The sequence below is a fragment of the Triturus cristatus genome, chromosome 2_1 (genome assembly GCF_964204655.1).
Source record: "Triturus cristatus chromosome 2_1, aTriCri1.1, whole genome shotgun sequence".
Lineage (NCBI taxonomy): Eukaryota > Metazoa > Chordata > Amphibia > Caudata > Salamandridae > Triturus > Triturus cristatus.
Window position 1 is genome coordinate 87,353,204 of NC_140581.1, and position 20,757 is coordinate 87,373,960.

General features: G+C 46.6%; 1 protein-coding gene across 5 annotated transcripts in view; it reads right to left on the minus strand.

The window, feature by feature from the left end:
- Positions 1–1,396: 1,396 nt before the first annotated feature.
- The window catches only part of UNC13B (unc-13 homolog B), a 2,660,654-nt gene continuing 2,641,293 nt past the window's right edge, over positions 1,397–20,757 (minus strand). For all 5 annotated transcript variants that reach the window (XM_085628130.1, XM_085628129.1, XM_085628128.1 and 2 more), the window contains 2 exons: positions 7,927–8,086; positions 1,397–2,231 (listed from right to left, as the gene is read on the minus strand). In XM_085628130.1, the coding sequence (XP_085484256.1) occupies positions 1,946–2,231; positions 7,927–8,086 (446 nt within the window). In that variant the 3' untranslated portion in view covers positions 1,397–1,945. The remainder of the gene's footprint in view (positions 2,232–7,926; positions 8,087–20,757) is intronic.

Consider the following 20,757-nt stretch of genomic DNA (forward strand, 5'->3'; position numbering starts at 1 on the left):
ATTATTCAGAGATCGTATTAATAAGTGATGTCACTGGGTAAAAGACACAGATAATGCATCCTTTTTTTTAATCTACGTGTCTCGGGCACTCAACTGAAAAACATCTCTTTCAAGAGTAATTCATGATCACAGGAAAACTCCCATTTCAGTGAAATGAAATTTTTCACTTCAACATGGCTGCCACAATTTCTGAACGATCCAGGGGCTTACTCCATTCAAGTCCTCTTTCTAAGGTTACAGCAAGTCATTTCTCCACACAAAATTATATGTCCTCCTCTTTACCATAGTGCAAATAAATATTTCCAGTAATGACATCAGTTGAAAGTAAATGGCACAAATGTCTGCACACAGGACAATCACTCTTCCCACACAAAAAGCAGTAGCAGCACAGTGATCTGTATCCTGTAGAAGAGAGAGTTGCACCCTCTGAGGCTGTAATCTGTATCCTGTAGAACTGAGAGATAAACACACTGAGGCTGTGATCTGGATCCTGTAGAAGGAGGAGTTAAACACTCTGGGGTTGTGGCGCGGATGCGTTACTGTCGGTCGGTGGGGCTGAGGTGTGGTGGTTGCGGTCTCACGGGGACCACCTGGAATTGTCACAAAGACTTCCACAATAGCTTGAATCAGGTACCGAAAATAGCACAGAGGGAGACCAAACAGTTCTAGGGATTTTAAGTTAAAATACAAAGTTTACAAGACAAAAACAATAATTTAACAATGAAACAATAGTCCCTATAGACCCTTTTCGGAGTAACTGTCCATGAGCCAACAGATAACATACCTGCTTTATAGACCTAACCTCTCAACACTCCCCATTAACAACAATCGGCTCTGGCAAGTTAGGGTTCAGGTGTCTGCATATAGGGATGAGCAGCAAAGGCCGAGCTAGCCCTACATGTGCACACGGCTTATGAAATTAAAAGTGAATCCACATGGTCACTGCCGTGCCAGCAGCAGACTATTTCGGAAAAATGAGGTTAGGGGCTTCAAAAAAGGGCTATACATCTAGTTTTCTTTTCTAGTATTTTGACAATTTTGTAAGTGCAAGTTGTTTACGATAAGTTCTTAGGTGAAGACTCAAAGATCTATTATGGTACAAGCCATGTTACACAGTACGCACAGTGTGTAGAATTTTGAGCAGGAGACTGATGTCCATTTAAGTTGGTTATGCACAGAGTTGGCATGATAGACTGAGTTACATTTCTCACACATTTTCTGTTAGGGATATATATAGAGTGAGAGCGCATGTGAGGTTTAATCATGTTCGCAGATTAGGTCAATTCAAGCACACTAGGCGTGAAAACAGGTATCATGGCTGCAAAATTGATAATACTACACTAAATCTTCTCTGTATCAAGGCCATCACTAAAATTACAACAGGGATCTTACTGGGTAGCTTTTGGGAATTTATATTTTGACTGTACTTACTATATATAAGCTTGTCTGCCTAAAACGAGGGCATGAACTGCAAGAATCCCAAAACAACTTACAAATTCCTCACCAATACAATAGAAGTTTTTATTTTATTCTCACTTTTCTTCAAAAGCCATCAGCTTCTAAGGATAAAATCACAGTGCTTCATTCCAACCACACTAAAGAGCTGCGAACCCCAAGTACAAAGATTAGGCTAGGTTATAAAAATTATTTATGTACAGAAATCAGAGCAAGGTCTTTTACATATCAAATAAAAAGTTTATAGTTAATATTCTGATATAGCTATAATGCAGTTGTTGCTAAAAATAAATAATTCACATATAGATTGGTCATCTGCATCATTTGCTGTACAAAAACGTGCTCCAATTGAACTCGCGCAAAGAAACAAATTGAATCGTTCATAATTACTCATAGAAAATAAATGTTGAACAGTTGCACATATTGGCACAAGGCATACATTATTGGAGAGGGAACTGGGAAGGAGTAAGGAGGAATAAATAGAGAGCCATCAGGTCCCTTCTTCGGTGGAGCGGACCTCTGACTTGAGTTTGACAAACTCCCTGGCCACCTCGTCGTTGGTCCTCTGGGAGAGGATCCGGAGGACCGTGAGCCCCGTCTCGTCCATGTGAATCCTCCGCCCCAGCGGGCACCAGCAGGCACAGCTTCCTTTATCTTCTATATCTCTCAGCTGCATCACTGCGATGCCCAGCACCCGGTCCTCGCGGGCGAAGCAGTAGTCCTTCACGCAGACCTGCAGCTCGTAGCAATCCGGCCCATCTTCATTGCCCAGGATGCTGAAATCAGAGCAGACAGCCATGAGAGAAGTGAAACCACGATAACTCATTTATTGAAAAAGAAACACATTACGTGAATATGGATCACTTTACAATTCTTCTGCACAATCAATCCCTACCTCACTTGAAGCCTGTGCCTGCAGAGCACTGGAAGACCAGCAGAGGGCAGAACAATGATCCTTCACAGCAGTGGATTTAAAGTCTCACTTCCCCTTCCATCAGCTGAAGAAGGATAACTGAGTTATCCCTATCAGGCAAGCTGAACACCATACTGAAGCCATACTTTACGCCCCAGAGACACTGGGAACCAAGAAGGGGAAGAATGCAGCATCGCTGTGAGCCCGAAGGGGTAGATGACTCTACATCATTTATCAGTGGCTGGCTCGCCACCACACACCCACTGATCTCGCATTGATATTTATGGAAGATAAAAAAGCATAGTCAAAGCACAGGTGCCTCTTTAGCGTATACAAATATGTGTCACTGTTACTGGGCTCCCCATCACCTCAACGCATCTTAGATCCTTCAATTGTACGTACACAGAAAGAGGAGTCCCATGGATCCCATCGATGCTCGACATGTCCAGCGCGTAGTGAGCGGATACAACTTAAACCATAAACTGAAAGTCGACCATGCTAATAAGTGCAAAGCCACGCCAAGTGAGTGGGATAGCACTTAATTATTTAGACTCAGATGTGCCCTAATGCATTAAAAACTATTTGGCAGGGAAAAGCATCGGTCAAAAACATTTTTGGAAAGAGATGAAACTTTAGATCACTAAGTCAAACCTTATCAATTAAAAGTGTGAGCAATGGAGTTTCAGCACAAAGATCTTAAGCTCGTCCACCATAAGGACTCAAATTATAGGAACCCGATTTTATTTTCAAAACGGAGCAACCTGAAGCGGCAGGAAAGCATGAGCTCGAAAGGAGGCTCATGAAAGGGACAGATTTGGATTTATTTGATCTTGCAGAAATAATGATGTGGGAAGAAAATTATTCAGAAGAACATTCAGCAACAAGACACCTAGAGCAATATGTAAAACGAAGATGTCTGTGGAAGGCTGAGACAGCTGTACCCATCAATCTCTCCTTATGTAAGGAGAAGGCAAAATCAAGAACCTGCAGAATCTCACAGGCCGGGGCCTCACGTGTGTACATGTAAATGCGAGTAGCATCTCTCGAGACCCCAGGAGAGGAATTTCCTTGAGCAGAACAGTGAACATGCTTTTTATCCTGAAAGCAAAAAAGTCTGTCTAGCATCCCGAATGAATGAAACTGATGGCTGATGAAGTGCAGCCTTTAAGCTGCTCAGTGTTCTTCGGGCACTGTCCTTTCCCAGCAGGTGACCTGCAAGACCGCGCGCGCTGCAATGATCGACAGCCAGGTCCTGGGCTTGGAATCATAAGGGATACACACTAGGCCTCTTCTGGATGTACTTACTCGTTGTGTTTTTGGTAGGAACTTACCTGCATCAGCAGGTCCTTTACATAGGGGAGAATGCTGCTCATAGCTAGGGGTCCCCGAGAAGACTGATGGGGTAATGATTCTCTAAGATTCTCACGAGCATCTCAAAGGCCTGTGGAAAGACTGCTCCCCAGAGGAGTGCCCTGTTCTACCAAGTAAACATCCCTCACCACAATGACCTGAGAAAAGACGGTATCCAGGCCCCTCATGTCGGATGGTTCTCTGACGCAGTTCATCTGAGCAGATGCCAAACAAGACGGAGAGTGCATTATGCAGAATCTCCCAAGATTCATTTCTGTACATCCTGAGAAGCCAATGAAACTACATTTTTCGTAGGGCTCTTAACTGAGCCTACGTATGAGGATATTAGTGACAAGTAAAACCATAGCGTGCAAAGTCCCTTCCTGATGGGACATGTAAACTGCACAAAAACATACATTACCTATAGAGGGTCCAATTCCCTCTCCCAAGTTTATGTGCCAAACCAATGATTTGGGGGTGCTGCCTATGAACAACACCAAGTCTGTGGTACAAAGATATAAAATCTCAACGTGCAAAGATGTTAGCAAACCATGACAATATGGGCAGGCCCTCGGGAAGAGGATGCGGCCTATAGATGCCAAGTGTCTAAAAGGGAACAACATATAAACGCGACCTCCCCCTGCGGTGTAGATAAGCCACTACCCTAGTCATCACTTTAATCCAGAGGGTGTCAAACTGAAGCTAAATGGAAGGGTCTCCCACCTCCAAATACCGAACCAAGCAGATGTTTATAGGACTACAGTCTACTGCCAGTCCCAATGAGCAACTATGGCCATGATCGAAACCTTTACCCAAGCGGTTGAGTCGAGCTATGCAGACCGGCATGGATCTCCAAGAGGCGCACTTTAATATTCTGATCACGACAGCAGTGCGCTCTCAACTTCATCTGTATCTTTATGAAGAAAACCAGCTTATCATGACCAAGTCAACGTGCCCAGCTCTAGCAAGTCTCTGATGTGCCACTCTCTCTCTGCAAATTGGGATTTCTAGGCCGCCGGTTATGACGCATGGTGTAGGACGCGGATTCGGGTGTCCATAACCATACTCTTCTTTACCATTGCTTTGTGGATTGTGGGATGGGTCATGGGTAAATTCTGCCCTCTGTATTGCTTTTAGAGCACGTGAAACTGTTTGAACAAAACTATGCATGACTTCGGTGCTTAGACAATTTAATCTTGAAAAACATTTTTTGAGGGAAGAGGAAATACTGAAAGACTGGTTTTGCTCTTTGACACTAATGGGATCTTGCTGTACTGCGTATAACCCGATGAAGTTCAACAGCAAGAGTAGCGTTGGCAGCGGGTGTGTCATTTTAATATGATCTTTGGCGTGTAACAAAGAAGCCAGGAAATATTCACTACGGTTGTCAAGACTATACTTACAATAGGATGGGACTTCTCCTGTTGATTGAGATGTATTTGGGTGCATCCTGCATTTGGACTTCCCAAGGTAGGAAGCTCCACATCAAGCACCCTGAGTCCAGAGACATGTTTGCTGACCTCAAGAAGTAATTCCTCCAAGGCATGTCCTGATGGTGAACACTGCTGCCATAGTCTGGCTAAACAAGGACAGGCGCAGTCCCATTTACTCTGCCAACTAGCAACTCTATCAGGAAATGACTCCTGCGGAACAAAACTCTTTCTGTGTCCCAACTAGATACGAAGAAGAATTTGGGAGCATATAATCCAATCAAAATATTATGGCCCTCATATCAATCAGGCTTTCAACTTAGTGACAGCACTAAGGCCACTTCCTTTGAGGTGCTGGATAATGTTCAGTTTCAAAGCCAAGGGGAATGCGATTCGAGGGGCGGTAACAGCTTTCCCCTGCAGCAAGCATGCCTCCAATGAAACACGCTGCGACTCTGCTGATTAAAAAGGGCAGTGTTTATTATGCTGAGCAGAAAGCTAAATTTTTTTATATCTCTTTATTTGAATGTTATAATTTTCTTATGAGTTACAATATGCAAAGGATATATCAATACTTAACAATGCCAACATATGGCAGTTCTCATTCCTGTAACATTATACACGTGTTTCTTACATGGTACTATGCGGAGGAGGAAAGCGTGTCAGTGACATAGATCATGCATTTAAGTCTAACATTTAGCTACAAGTTTGAGTCCGCTCTTTGGGCGATATCCATTTAGTCATCATTACCCGCTGCTTGGAGAACTGCAATGCAGAGACTGTTGTATACAACAATTCAAAACAATAATGCAACCACGTTGCCTATCTGAGCCCCCACCCACCACAGTTAACAATACCCCTCTCATTCTGGCTTCACTTCCCAAACGACTGAGTCTTATAGGCTATATTTACTGGCACTTTCGCCCGCACCCCGTGAGCCCACTGCAACGTCGCATTATCCACGTATAACTCGCCTGCAGTGGTGGAACCTGGGTGCAGTTAACTCTAATCCTGACCTCAGTCCCTGTCCAAGGATACCCCGTCCCCCGTTTGTACAGTATGTTATAACTCTACCAGCATAGTGTCCCATTGTTGCACAATAGGATATTTTCTCAGCCCCATTATATGACTTCTTTGTGTAATGCTACCCTTTCTGCCTGGGCCAACACCCGAAGTGATCTTTTCCAGGCATCGGGTCGGGGAAGGCAGGGGGGGGGGGGGTGTTGTTTATTCTTTCATCTACGGGTGGCCTGTCTCTTGGCTGTTATAAGGCCTAGATCTATGAATCTAGGTCCAGAACCTAAGCCGACATGTGGCCCACCATCACAAAAGAGGCCCCATGCTCCACAGCAACCGTCGGAGGAAAGAGAAGTCCGGTATCTGGTGAGGTGTCCAGACAATCGGGCATGGGCTCTGCTGGGGGGGGGGGGGGTCACTGTAGGTATAGGGATCCTCAGATCCTCCACCATTCGTGTTGCTCAGTGGGCCCTTGAGAGAAATAGGGTTCCATATCCAATTCAGGAAGTGCTGGCCTGGTCAGCACCGGAACAGACGTTGTGTGACGCTGGTCCGGGTCTGTATTAGAGTTGGGAATCATGATGGGATCGGTACCGCCGATGGGTGTCAGCAGCTCTGGGAACGGCACCAATGGAACGGTTCCAGGAGAAGGTTACGTATCCACGACCGAGGCTGATCTGAATCCACCAACAGATCCTTCGGGGTTGACTGTTGCTGAGGACCATGGGACCCAAAGGGGCTCCAGAGGGGTTCAGCTGGCCAAAACTAAGGCTCATGGCCTCATAAAACTACTGGAGTTGGGCGGGAGTCACTCTGGCTCCAGGGAATTCAAGGAAGTACAAAGCTTATCTAGTTTCTGACAACTGCTGCAGAGGAAACATGTGAGAGCAATGTCTGAATTTGTGGCCTTGTTCTCTCACATTATCTGGAGAATGGAAGCGACCGGGGGAAGTTAAAGAGTGCTTCGACATCTTAAAAAGTTTTTATTATGGGACCTACCTGATGAAGTTGGGCAGTGCGACGAGGACCGACGCGATTGAGTCCAGGAGCCGTCCCAAGACCTTCCATGCAAATGGGACCTGGAGCGGAGCAAGGGTCGCATGGCAAACGGCCAAGAGTTTCATGGCCCACTTGCAGATGGCCTTGGGTTTCATGGTCCAGTACTCTGCACACAACGCGAAGTAGTAGTCCCTCTCCAACCACCACAGACACACCAAGTGGAGAGCCGTCAACGACATCTGTCGATGACAGGATCCAAAAGGCTTGAACCTGGTGGGTTTCTTCAGGGACATCTTGAAAAAATAGCAAAAAGGCACACTGGTTGTTGACAAAACATAGAAAGAATTCAGTCAATAAGTGACTGAGGGGAGCTTGATCCGGATCCGCGTTTATGGCAGGGCAAAGAAGGAACCCAGGTCAACATGGTGGGGTGGCACTAATTTTGTCACTGCGCATGTCACTTCTAGCATGGACGATGCTATGCAGAGACGAATGACAACCTACTGGTGCACAAGGGTATTGATCAAAATTTTCAGGATCTAGCCAGGTCTGATGCCGGGGAATGTTCTAAGGTAAGGAATCTGTGGCTAGAAGTCTATATCAGTCTGATTCTGGTGTGGACTTTAATGAGGCCTGCTTTCTGGTTGTAGTCACAGAGAAGTATGCAGTTTATGTGCCACTGCATTCAGTATTGTGTGCTAATAATCTCAGTTTACAGGTTCTAACAGTTCAGAGACACAGCAGGCTTTTTGTCATACTTACAAGTGAAATGTTTCATTGTACTTGGGGGCCCAGTTGTTGCTTTTGGACTTGGTTGTAAACTTTCTTTTCTTGTCACTTTGGTGGGGCCCAATCATGGTGACCTCAACAAACGGTCGGAACATGGCGGTGGTTTGCCACTTCAGGTCATTGGCTGCTACAACTGAAAGAAACAATAAGTTCAAGTCATATTCAAGATACACTCATTGTTTTAATATCAGTGCAGCTCCAGTCACAGAGAAGTGAGTACTGGATCAGTGTCTGCCTCCTGCGGGTAAGAGGAACATACCCTTAGTTACTTTTTACACAATCTGAGACACAGAAATGAGGTGCAGTTGGCAATAGGTCTTAATAAATCACGAGAATAGTTCTTGCTATTACCAAATGTTTGCTTAGACACTTCAAGCAACAAAAACAGGAGACTCCTACCGTCATGTGGCATGCTCACACTGTCAAATACACAACAGGCTGAAGTACCAATGCCTCACTCCCAACTAATGTAGTCAGAGTAAAGTATGTACTAATCAGACCCTGACATGAGTTAGTAATGCAAAGAAACAGGAGAACATCAATGAATAACTGCATGATGCGCAGTCAGTTTCTTAAGCAGTTGTAACTATAGCCTCACGGCTTTAAAAACCACTTGGCTAGCAGACTACGACACATGAAGACTTCGCTGTACCACCCAACCGCACAGATGATCCACCCTGGGAGGCAAAGTGACGGGGGCAGGTGTTCCAGGGGAAACTGAACTTAAGTGAAGTAGCTGGGGTTTCTAAGCTTCTCATACTACTTAACAGAGCATCACTGTCTTTACTACAGTGTGGTATTTTGCAGTACTGCCCGACCTCAGGCTTTCCAATACTGTGCTGGATTAATGGTGTTTGCCTAAGAGGATGGCGGGACAGTATCAATACTTTTAAAAACTTGGGGGCGTTGGGGTACTTGTAGTCTTAGGATCGAGACCGTAGACCATTGCACTGAAGAAGCAACATAAATGTTACCAGTGAAGTCATATGTGACCCCATTTTTATCTTGGCCCCCATTTTTCATGGTCTGGTTTTACTGGCTTTAGGACTGAGTGCCCTCTTCCACTGTTAAATAGCAGTAAAGCACCTGCACTAACTAATTGAAGCCCTTGTGAGATAGTGACGCTGACCTCGAACACTCCAGAACCCGCTGCTAAGTTGAACTTACAACTGAAATCATGATGACCTTTCACCCTATTCCAGAGAGCTTACTGCCATCGCTACAGCTTCTGCTCTCTGTTCCAAGCTGCCTTGCCTGATGGTCTCGCCGATGTCCCCACTCGCCCCACTCGGGCACTGGGTCTTCATAGGAGTGCATCAGAGGAAGGCCACTGTGCACACTTGCTGGAGGGGCCCTACCTGCAGAAGGACATGTGGATAGAGCTGCCGACCTTGCAACCTGGGAACTCAGGTTCTAAGCCCACTCTCGCCGCTTGGCCAAACATCATGTCATTCCGGACAAACCACTTAATCTCCTTCTGCCTAAGCGTGAAATGTATTTTACAGTCCCCACTTCATATACAAGATCTTGTAGATCGTTTGTCAACCCCTTTCACTTAAAGTACATCGCCCCGTTGCTTCCTAGCTAGGCTTGTGCACTAAAAATACGAATATACACACAAACATCTAGACTGTCACTGACACAGCTGTTAGGTGTCGACTGACGACGCGGAGCCACACCCCCCAGTGGAAATGCGGTGCCCCTCCTTAACACGACAGCCCACCATTCTCAGCCCGTGGACTTATGCCCAGCCCCACTAAAGGGCCCTCTGCCGGAACTGTTCCTGCCTGGACCTCCAGCCAGTGCCCACCGTCTTTATGTGCCCCTCCATAACTGTGCAATGTCGCACCCATCATCCTTAACACATCCACCCAGGGTAAGCAGCTGCTTATTGGATTCTTTGAGGGTCTGGCCTGTTACCTTTGCAGTAACCTTGAGCATTTGATTCTTGGTTGAACACATAATCTGTGCGTTATCAAAATGCTTATCTCCACTAAACCAGTCCTTGGGCTGGGATGTTGCGCTGTTTTTGTGAATAACCCCTACATGCTGTGGTTTGAGAGATACAAACTCTTAATCTCTCTTCCTGCTGCACCTGCACTCACTTGCCTTTTGATGTAGCGTGAAAGCTGTCTTTGATAGGAGTGCCCCTCAATACAAACAGCTCTTGCCTTAATTTGTACTACCATGGGCACAGACATCCAGAACAGACCAGCATCTTTTCCATCTTGAAAAGTACAACAATCCCCTTGTCCATTACAGACCCAATGTTGCTCATCTAATCACACATCAGAGCAGACGATGGTTTGGGAACACCACAGAACAAGCCACTGAAGGGGCTTTGTCGGTCAAAGTGAGTGTGATGCTGTTATACAGAACATAAGCTTTGAATAGCCCCTATATGAATAAAGACTTTCTACTGATCGGTGTTTCACATATGTCAACATCAAGAAATATATGTTCAATTTGTTTGTGGAGCTAAAGCTTATTCCTAGTTGCCCCAGGTGTGGCATGGGGTCCGTTACTCTAGCCACATCAGTCTCTGCTATCAGACATTCGGCCATTCATCCTCTCTAGAGACACTGTGAGATCTCTAACACTAGATGTTTCTCCCTCCTCTTTCCCATGTATGGTGTAGGGGAGGCTATTCGAGAAACTAGACAAAATGCTGAAATATCAGAAGAGGTAGTGAACGCTATTGCTTTGAGGTGGGTTACGGATCAGTTAGATGCCTAGAACACAATGCTCTTATAGTATGGCTTTTGTCGACCTCCCGGCATTTAATGGAGAAGTCTGCACAACAGTAGGTACTGAGTGTTGTCACCTCACTTAGCATGCATGAACAAATAGACCACATTAAGGATAGTGTTAAGAAGCGACATGAAATTAAAAATGCAACAAATTCAACCTAAGTGTTATTGGGCTTGGTTGTCAGGAATGAAGGCTCTTCATCAGGAGGCTGAAGATCTAAGATCTAAGAAAAAGTGACTACAGTAATTCTAACTGTTGTTACCTTAGATGTTCTAATAGCATGCATCGTTCAACACACTTGCATTAATAAAGGTTCAGTCCATGCTTATCCGCATGCTAAATTTGAGTATGATAAAGATATTGATAATGAACAAATTAGAACTGAAATAATCATACTGTATGTAATTGAATTGCTGTAAAGGGTTTTGCCTCCCGGTATAGAAAGGGGGCCAGTAAACGCTCTCCCACGTGATCTACGTTAATGAAAAATTGCAACTTCTTACTTAAGAGGGTGTTTTGTGAGATCCACCTTTTCTGTGTTGTCCCCCATATTTTTCGCCTTTTGCTGGATCCTATATTTTTGCTGGTATTAGAACCCTGCTAACCAGTCGTAAAGTGCCTGTGCTCCACCTTTAAACACGGTTGAATTAGTATACTCCTAATTGGTATATTTAACTCTCCTATAAGTCCCTAGTATATGGTACAAAGCGTACACAGAGCACGGAAATTAAATGCAACTAGTGGACTGCAGCACCTATTGTGCCATCAACCATAGTGGAAGTGCAAACATGGCTTCAGGCCTAGCCTTCGTAGCCTGACTGTAGCGCTGTAAAAACTGCTATTCGAACTCTCAAAAGAAACCCTTTTGAAAGGTGAAAACCTCCCTTTAAAAAATATTAAGTCACCCCTAGGTAGGCCTCATAGTCCACTAGGAGGTGTGCATGGTATTTAAAAGTAGGACATGTAGATATTTAATGTCAACATGTCTTTACAGTGTTTAGCACCCAAAAGCGATCTTACACTCTGGAAGGCCTAGTGTTCTGGGTAGGAAACCAGAGTACAGATTAAAATCCTAATACTGCATCTGTGGAATGGAACTAGGTAGAAAAATAATTGTTAATAAACATCCAATTCAAGGGTAAAGTCAGATTTTCAATACATATTCTGAAAGGTAAGTTCGGAAAGTTAAATTTTCCCTGCTTGAAGTTCCTGAAGGATAAATTTGCATGTGCTCTTCTAACTCTGGCCATCAGTAATCAGCATTTGAATAGGTGTGTAAAAGTGTGAAATGCCTTCCAGGTTCAAACAATAGGCTGACCTGAGTGGGCAGAGATTACTCCTCTGAACCTCCCAGAATATGCAGGATGGGGGCTGTATGCATAATTTTTGACATTACAATGTCAAATCCTACTCGAGTGTCAAATCATGCTTGACAGGTATGCTGGGTTTACATAGAACGCTATTTGGGGGTTTATATATAATACTTTGTGAAGCACTTGAAAGGCCAAGATAATTCTTGTGTATCCGCTGTCTGGTTGTTGATAGACCTGCTTTGTACCACCATACTTATTCCTGTGGGCTTTACATATAAAACATTTGAAAGGAAGGGGAACAGAATGCCAAACCAATTTTTGTGTATGTACTGTCTGGTAGCCGGAACACCCAACTTTTGTTCTTTTAGACTTCTCTGAGTCTATTGTGGGTACAGTGGCTGCCTCAACTGGATTGTTGTTTTAGATGTGGAAGCACACTAGGATTACCATAGTATACTCACCACACACACCCCTAGCCTTCAGAGCCCAAGCGGAGTGTGGCCGAAGGCTTTCACCACCTTGAAATGCCCAAACTGGGTACGGCCTGCCCAGGGCTTGTTCCCACACACTCGCTCGTTCCATTGCATAAATATGGCACCTCCAGGCACCCTCTTCAGGACACTTGACTATCATTGGACTTTAAACTTTTTTGGCACTATACCTACTTAAAACTTTGAAAATCCATCTCTCTGGCTCCCAATATTGGATATTCTGCATTTTGGTTATTACATTTTCTCACATTCTTTCTTGAGAGAAGATCCTGCCACTTGCTCATTAGTTTGCATCAGCTAGTTGTAACCTTCATCACGTGCTCTCACTTTCATTTATTCGTATTGAGAAAAAATTGAAATGATTTTAGCATTGTATGCGCCAAGTGTTTAGGATGGAAGCTCTGGTGTGTTGAAATGACAATGGTCAAGCAATATTTTGCTAGCCTACTGGCTATTTTGTATTAAACTCATGTAAGGTCATCCAGAGTATTGTTTTTATCTTTTACACTTTGGCTGACTGAGCCATAACTGGCTTAAAACTAGTTCTGCCACTTATCACAGGGCTACAATATACATTCTTGGTTGGAATTGTTAACGGCTCTGGCTCAGCAAACAATCGCCAATGCCTGAGTCCAGGAAGAGCAACTGGTTAATTGATGACAACATAGCATGGATTAGCCAACTAGGAGTGGAGAGGAACAGCTGTCAGTACAAGGGGCTTCCCCTTTTAACTTGTAGGTGGCAAGGAAGGCATCTCGTATTCATTCCCAGTGCCATCTCAGACAGCCAAGCTCCAGTCATTGTAGGAGGGAGAATCAGTTTCACCCGTCAGATTGGAGAAGAGCTTATCAAAACAAGGGAGTAGATAAGGAGCTGAAGATAGGCCTGCTGAATGGCAGCTGGGATCTTCCACTGTGGATCAAGGACAAAGTGCAAGAGGTGTGAAGAACAAGTTACTTACATTCAGTAACGATATATCTGTAAGAGACATATATTAGTTATAGATTCCTTCCCTTAGAATTACCCCCAGGCATCAAACTGAATCCGGAAAAAAAACCTCGTAGCAGTACCCCTGAGTGTCAGTAGATGGCGTTGGTCGTCTCCTCGTTTGTCGTCGGCGTCGTGATTGCCGGGATGAAGTCACGGTATCTACTTAGACGCCTCCCTTGCGCGCTGACGTCAGTTTTTACATGACATTCCACGCCAGAAGCACAGAGCCATGCAAGACACTGACCACTGGTGCACAAAACTAGGGCCCTGAAAGGGAGTCCCTTACCCTAGGAGTGAGTTCGCAGAACGGGGAGGAGGGGTGGGCCAGTAAGGAATCTATAACTAATATAGTTCTCTTACAGATGTATCGTTACCGAAGGCAAGTAACTTGTTCATCTGAAAGAGACTATTAGTTATAGATTTGTTACCTTAGAATAGATACCCCAGCAATACCAACCCCGGGGTGGGGTCTGTGAACTAAGTTCACACCAGAAAGTAAAAAAAAAAAGTAAATCCAGTATTTGTAAAGCGCAAACATTTACCAGAAGGCATCCCGGCACTGGGGGCCGTCGGGAAGATTAAGCAAGCTATTGCCCAGAGTCACATGGTGCTGGGCTGACCTGCCACCGGTGCCGGGGATTGAACCGTGAGCCCCAGATTCCAGCGTCTGTCGCCCTGGCCGTGGCACAACACCTCTTCCCTCCTGGAGAACTGAACGACCAAAGATGCTGTCTCTCCGGACTTGGCTGTCCAGGGATGCCCACGTGGCTGCCTGGAAGATGTCACTGAGGGGGACTCCATGTCCCAAAGCAGTAGTGGCTGCGGTCGCACTGGTGGAATGGGCACGCAGTCCTACCGGAGGTTCCTTCTTTGCCAAGGAATAACAAACTTTGATGAAAAGAACGACCCACCGAGAGATGGTCAGTTTTTGCACGGCCCGACCTTTCTTGGTGCCCAAGTAGCCAACAAAGAGCTGTTCTTCCACCCGGAATTGTTTTGTGCGAACCAGATAGAAAGATAGCGCACGTTTTGGATCCAGACGGTGGAGCCTCTCCTCCTCCTTTGAAGGATGCGGGGGCGGGATGAAGGTGGGTAAAGTGATGGTCTGTCCAATGTGGAAAGAGGTAACCACTTTGGGGAGGAAAGACAGTCGAGTTCTAAGGGCAACCTTGTCTGGATGGACAGCAAGGAAAGGAGGCTTAGAAGACAGAGCCTGAAGCTCACTCACCCTGTGAGCAGAGGTGATGGCAATAAGAAAAGCAGTTTTTAAAGTTAAGAGTCTTAGAAGACAATTATGTAGCGGCTCAAAGGGAGCACACATAAGGTAAGTTAAAACCAGATTCAATTCCCACTGGGGCATTATGAAAGGAATAGCAGGAAAGAGATGAGTAATGCCCTTAAGGAATCAATTTCAATAGGGGACTTGAAAAGAGAAGGTTGATCAGGAAGCCGAAGAAAGGCTGAAATAGCTGATAGATAGCCCTTATGGGCGCCCAGAGCAGAGCCCTGCTGGGCTAAAGAGGAGAAACAAAAGAACCTCAGAAAGAGGAGCAGAAAGGGGATCCACAGCCTTTGCTGTGCACCATGCCACAATTGTGTTCCGTCTACAGGCGTATACCGTTTTAGTGGAGGAAAGCCTGGCTGCCAAGATAACGTTACAGACTTCGGAAGGAAGGTCGAAAGCTGTCAACTGTCGCCGCTCAATCTCCATGCAAGGAGGTGGAGGCTGGAAAGGTTCAGGTGGAGAACCGTCCCCAGCTGCTGCGACAGAAGATCCTCCGAAAGAGGCAGTCTGATCGGAGGTTCGATGGCCATGTGTAAGAGCTCGGGATACCAGACTCTTCGTGCCCAATCCAGAGCCACAAAGATGACTTGGGCCCGGTCGCGTTTGATCTTCTTCAGCACTCTGGACAGAAGTGGTATATGCGGAAAGGCGTATAGAATACCGCAACTCCACTTGTGACAAAAAGCGTCGCCGAGCGAGTGCAGCCTTGGAAATTCCAACGCGAAGAACTGCTGACATTGCGCGTTCCCTTCGGTGGCGAATAGATCTAACCAAGGCTCTCCCCACTGCTGAAAGAGACCTTGCACCACCTCCGAGTGAAGACGATATTCTTGATCCATCATTCACCTGCGGCTGAGTTTCTCTGCCCTGGTGTTCAGAGAACCTGCCAGGTGTTGAACCACCAGAGAAATGCCCTGATGTTCAAGCCATGTCCGAAGGCGGAGAGCCTATTGACATAGGGTCCACGACCCCACCCCGCCCTGTTTGTTGTACCACATGGCAGTGGTGTTCTCCTTGAACACCTGCACTACTCTTCCCCAGACAGAGGGAAGGAATGCCTTCAGTGCAAGACGAATCACCCGGTGCTCCAGAAGGCTGATGTGGAGCCCGGACTCCGCCGGAGACCAGAGGCATCTGATCTCCGCCTCTCCCATGTGGCCGCCCCACTCCAGAAGTGATGCAACTGTACCCACTGTGAACTCTGGTTGGGGACGGGAGAGTGATCTGCCGTTGACCCAATCCTGGTTCATTAGCCACCACTGCAATTGGTGAGCAGTGCCCGCCAAGATCTGGATGCAATCGGAAAGATTCCCCTGATGCTGTGCCCACTGGAACTTCAGGTCCCACTGCAGAGCCTGCATATGCCACCTGGCATGATCCACCAGCAGGATGCATGAGGCCACGAGCCCCAGCAGCCTCAGGGTCATTCAACCTGAAACTTGGGATAGAGGCTGAAAGATCGGAATCATAGCCCGGATATCCCATACACGCTGTTTGAGAGGACAGACCCGAAATTGCGTTGTGTCCAGAACTGCTCCGATGGGAGACAGGTGTGACTTCGGCACATTGATGGAGAACCCCAGCGAGGTCGGCCGTAGTCTGGAGATGGGAGACGACTGCCTGGGGCGAGCCCGCCTTCAACAACCAGTGTTCAAAATAGGGGAAGACTGGTACCCCTTATCTGCGCAGATGAGCTGCGACCACCGCCATCACTGTCGTGAACACCCCAGGGGCGCTGGTAAGGCCAAAGTGGAGCACGGTAAACTGAAAATGCTCGTGGCCTACCGTGAACCGCAGGTAACGCCGGGTGGGCCGGCAAGAGGTGGATGTGAAAATAAGCGTCCTGCAAGTCCAACGCTACCATCCAGTCTCCAGGGTCGAGAGCAGACAGGACCTGAGCCAGGCTCAACATTTTGAACTTCTCCTTCCGGAGGAAGCGGTTGACGTAAAGATAGGACGCAGGCCTTTGTCCTTTTTGGGCACCAGAAAGTAGTGGGAATAGCAACCACAACCTACTTCTGGGGCAGGAACTTGTTCCATGGCTCCCTTGGCCAAGAGAGACGTAACTTCCTATTGGAGAAGGGCCAGATGATCCCCCGACATTCAATGGTACTGAGGAGGCATGGCTGGGGAGGTAGTCTCGAAGGGGTCCTTGGACTATCTGCCAAACTCACCTGTCCGACGTGATGGTACGCCAGTGGGGGAGATGATGGCGAATCCTGCCACCCACTAGCGTGTGATGGGCCTGAAAGGTCGGACTAGGAGAGCTTGGAGGCTGCTGCCGAGGGGGCAGAGGTGGACTGGCCTGCCCACTGGCCCCCAGGACCACGGCGGTGGTTCCCACATCCCCAGCCTCGCTGGGGCTGAACAGCTTGTGTCGGACTGTGGCCCTGGAAGGAACGTGTTGGGGCACCCCTTCCATAGCCACGAAAGGGGCGAAAAGCAGACGTGTGGTGGAGAGGCCAAAGGACTTGGCTGTAGTCCGAGAGTCCTTAAAGCGCTGTAGCGAACGGTCCGCTTTGTCACTGAACAGGCGCCGGCCATCAAAAGGCATGTCCATCAGGGTGTTCTGGACATCCCCAGAAACGCCAGTCAGCCAGGCGTAGCGTCAAAGGGCTACCGACATTGAAATTGTCCTACCCAGCGAGTCGGCGGTGTCCAGTCCACAGCGGATGGTAAACTTTGCTGTGTCTCTCCCCTCGGCAGTTGCACGGGAGAGCACAGTCTGGGCCTCCACAGGGCACTGGGGCAGCACTAGAGAGGCCAGGTCACCCAAATATGAGATGCACGGCCTCACAGAACTACTCAAGGTTAGCGGGGGCACTCCGGCTCTGGCGGGCGGCGGGAGGTGGGGGGGTGCAGAGAGGACCAAGGCCCAGGCTCCACAGAGGAGCAAGGCATCGAGCTGTACTGTCATTCCTGTGCCTCATCGAGGACTTGGACCTGCGCTGAGAAGTTGAAGAACACTTCGACTTCTTGCTTGTGGGAGTTACCTGGCGATTTCGATCGGCAAGATGAGCGGTGGGAGCAGCTCTGTGAACGGTCCCAGGATCTTCCACGTACTGTGAATGAGAGCATAACAGGGTCGTCTGATGATGGGCAGGGAGATGCTTCAAGGAATGTCCCACAGAGCTTTCAGCTCATGGCATGGGAATCATCGCAGGCCTTGGAATTGCGGTCCTGCTCCAAGCACCACAAACAAACCAAGTGTGGGTCTGACACAAACATTTGCCTGCGACAGGCACCACAGGGTTTAAAACCTTTTCGTTTCTTGGGCGACATCCCTCGCATACCAGCAGAAAAGCTTCTCGAAAAAATCATCGACAGATCATCAAAAAAACTGTCAAAAAGTTACTGGGATATCTCTTCCAGATTTGTCCTGAGTGGGGTGGAAATAAATGAACTGATGTCAGTGTACTGTTATGGGGATTTTATAGGCACCGAGGGAGTCACTTTCAATGCAGAGCCAAATGACGCCATCTACCGGCATGCAGGCGCACTGCTCAAAAATGTCTGGATCCAGGCTAACGCCTGTGGTAAGTAATACTAAGGTAAAGAACCTGCGACTAGAAGTTTCCATTGGATACATTAGTTTACGTTACACATACTTACAACCTGGACTAACAGGCTGATAAACGAACCTATCTTCCTGTGCAATGAAGTTATGATCAAGTGTCGACACCATGTCGAGAACCCAGGTTGCTACTTTCCAAGACTTACAACATGCCACCTACTCCCATACAAAAGTGCCAGATCACTTACCGGCTGGGGAGACATTATTTTTGTTTCATTAGAAATTGTGTTAGGAAATGAAAGGATTTTTATATAGAAACCTGTTTAATATAGAGGGTGATAGCTGTCCCCTAGATATGTAGCTCATCTTTTCCTTCTGTTTTTTTCTTTCACTTTACATTAAATTCCTCCTACCTTGTGTTCCACATCTCATTCCTCTTTCTAAGTTTAGTGCTTCAGGGTGGTTACAACTTGCCTCCCCATATTCCCTAAAATACCTCAGCATTTAAAGATTTTTAGCCAATCGTGTTGCTTTTAACATAGAATATATGATGTTCCAAATATATTGCCAGGTTTTAATTGCGTTATAAGACACTGTGCTTTGTTCCATTTTACTATATGCTCTGTTTCACACAGGAAATGTCATGATTATGATATCTGTGTTTCAACAGGGTTTATGTATGTGGGCACATGTGCTCAGGACAACTGTATCCTGTAGGAAAACCCTCGATCCGCTACTTTTTATCTGCTCCTAGTGAGCAGCGACGAAGATGCACATATTAAAAGTGATAACTTTAGTGGGGCCCTGCTAGGGCACTGTAGTCGGAGCTGCTGCCTCCTTCCTCCCTTGCCAGTCTGCCTGCTTCACGTCAAGGCAGCACAAAACCAAGTGTGGCGCCTGGCACCGGCTGATGCTGATGCCAGCACTATCACTCGCCTTCAGGCTCATATTTTCACTATTTTCAAGTTCCCATTCGCCCACAAGCTGGGTTTAAGTACTGGCAAAACACAACCAAGGCACTTAATACAGAAATTAAAAGAACTAAACCACATTTTAAGAAAGATAAACATTTAATAAGAACAATGTCACAAAAATGATCATACATAGAAGCTAAAATCACAATGAAAACAAAAAGCACAATATCTGCCGTGAGCTTCAGATGCTATATTGCATGCTCATTATACTGCAGCACGCTGGTGCTCGCTGCTGCAGCCACGGCCTGCTGGATTCACCCGTGGAGGGTATATGTGGACCCTAGACTCACCCTCACCTGAAGGACTGCATGCAGTGACACTTGGAGTGCAAAGGCTTCCTCTCGAGTGGTGATCTGTAGGAGAGAGGGGGCGGAAGTCATGCAAGCTGTCAACTCTCTCTTGGAGTTGAACTCTTACAGCGCTCCAGCTAATCTAGGTTGGGAAGGGCCTTCTTCTCCCTCTGACTCTCGCGAGGGTGTCTTCCAAAGACCTACAAGACTAATGCCAGCTGCGAGCGGTCTCTTGGAGGTCAGACTCTTACAGCGCTCCAGCTAATCTAGGTTGAGAAGGGCCTTCTTCTCCCTCTGACTCTCTCGAGGGTGTCTACCAAAGACCTACAAGACTGATGCCAGCTGCGAGCGGTCTCTTGGAGGTCAGACTCTTTTTTTTTTTTTTTTTTTTTGGAAAACCTTTATTTAACAGTATGTGCAGACAAATACGGGCCTACAACCCTCTGGCCGGCCTCGACAAAAAGGGGCACATCAGCAAGCAATTATACGATTCAGCAGCATATCAGCACAAGCACGAATAGACCAGATTACGTTATACACAATTGTGCCGCCGAGCGCCAGGATGATGAGGTTTAAGTTTTATAAAGTTTTGAAATAAGTCCATAGCAACAGGTCTGGAAGGATCCGAATCAGAGCAATGCAGTTAGGACTATAGTGGGCAACGATCATCAGAAGAGTCAGCAAGCATTATCCGTAAGGTAATCAATCGCACTCAATGAAATCAGGATAGAAAAGAAGCATATCACATGACGATCCCCAAGCACTACCCACAAGTTCCCAATCCTCCCCTCGACCCAAGAAATAAGAAAGGAAAGAGCAAACGAGAAAGGTAAAGAGTAGAAAGGGAGAAGAGAAAGAGAGAAAAGAAAGAAAGAAAAAGGAGGCCCATAGAAAAAAAAAAAAAAAAAACAACAGGGAAATATACCCCCCACCCTACACGCATGCAGAGGCTACGGCCTACCCCCCCTAGCAGTGTGTCTGTCGCCCCAAAAGAGTACCCGAAATGTAGGAGAAGAGAAAGAGAAGAAAAAGAAAAAGAATGTCACGGTTGATCGGAGGAGGGCCAAGGATCTATTCAATACAAGCAAAATCGTTACCCGCGGTCACCCAACCCCAGGCCCCGACCTAACACCCTGCTACATGTACCTCCAACAGTCACAAATCCCAGTCCCAGCCATATACGTATCAATGTGCAA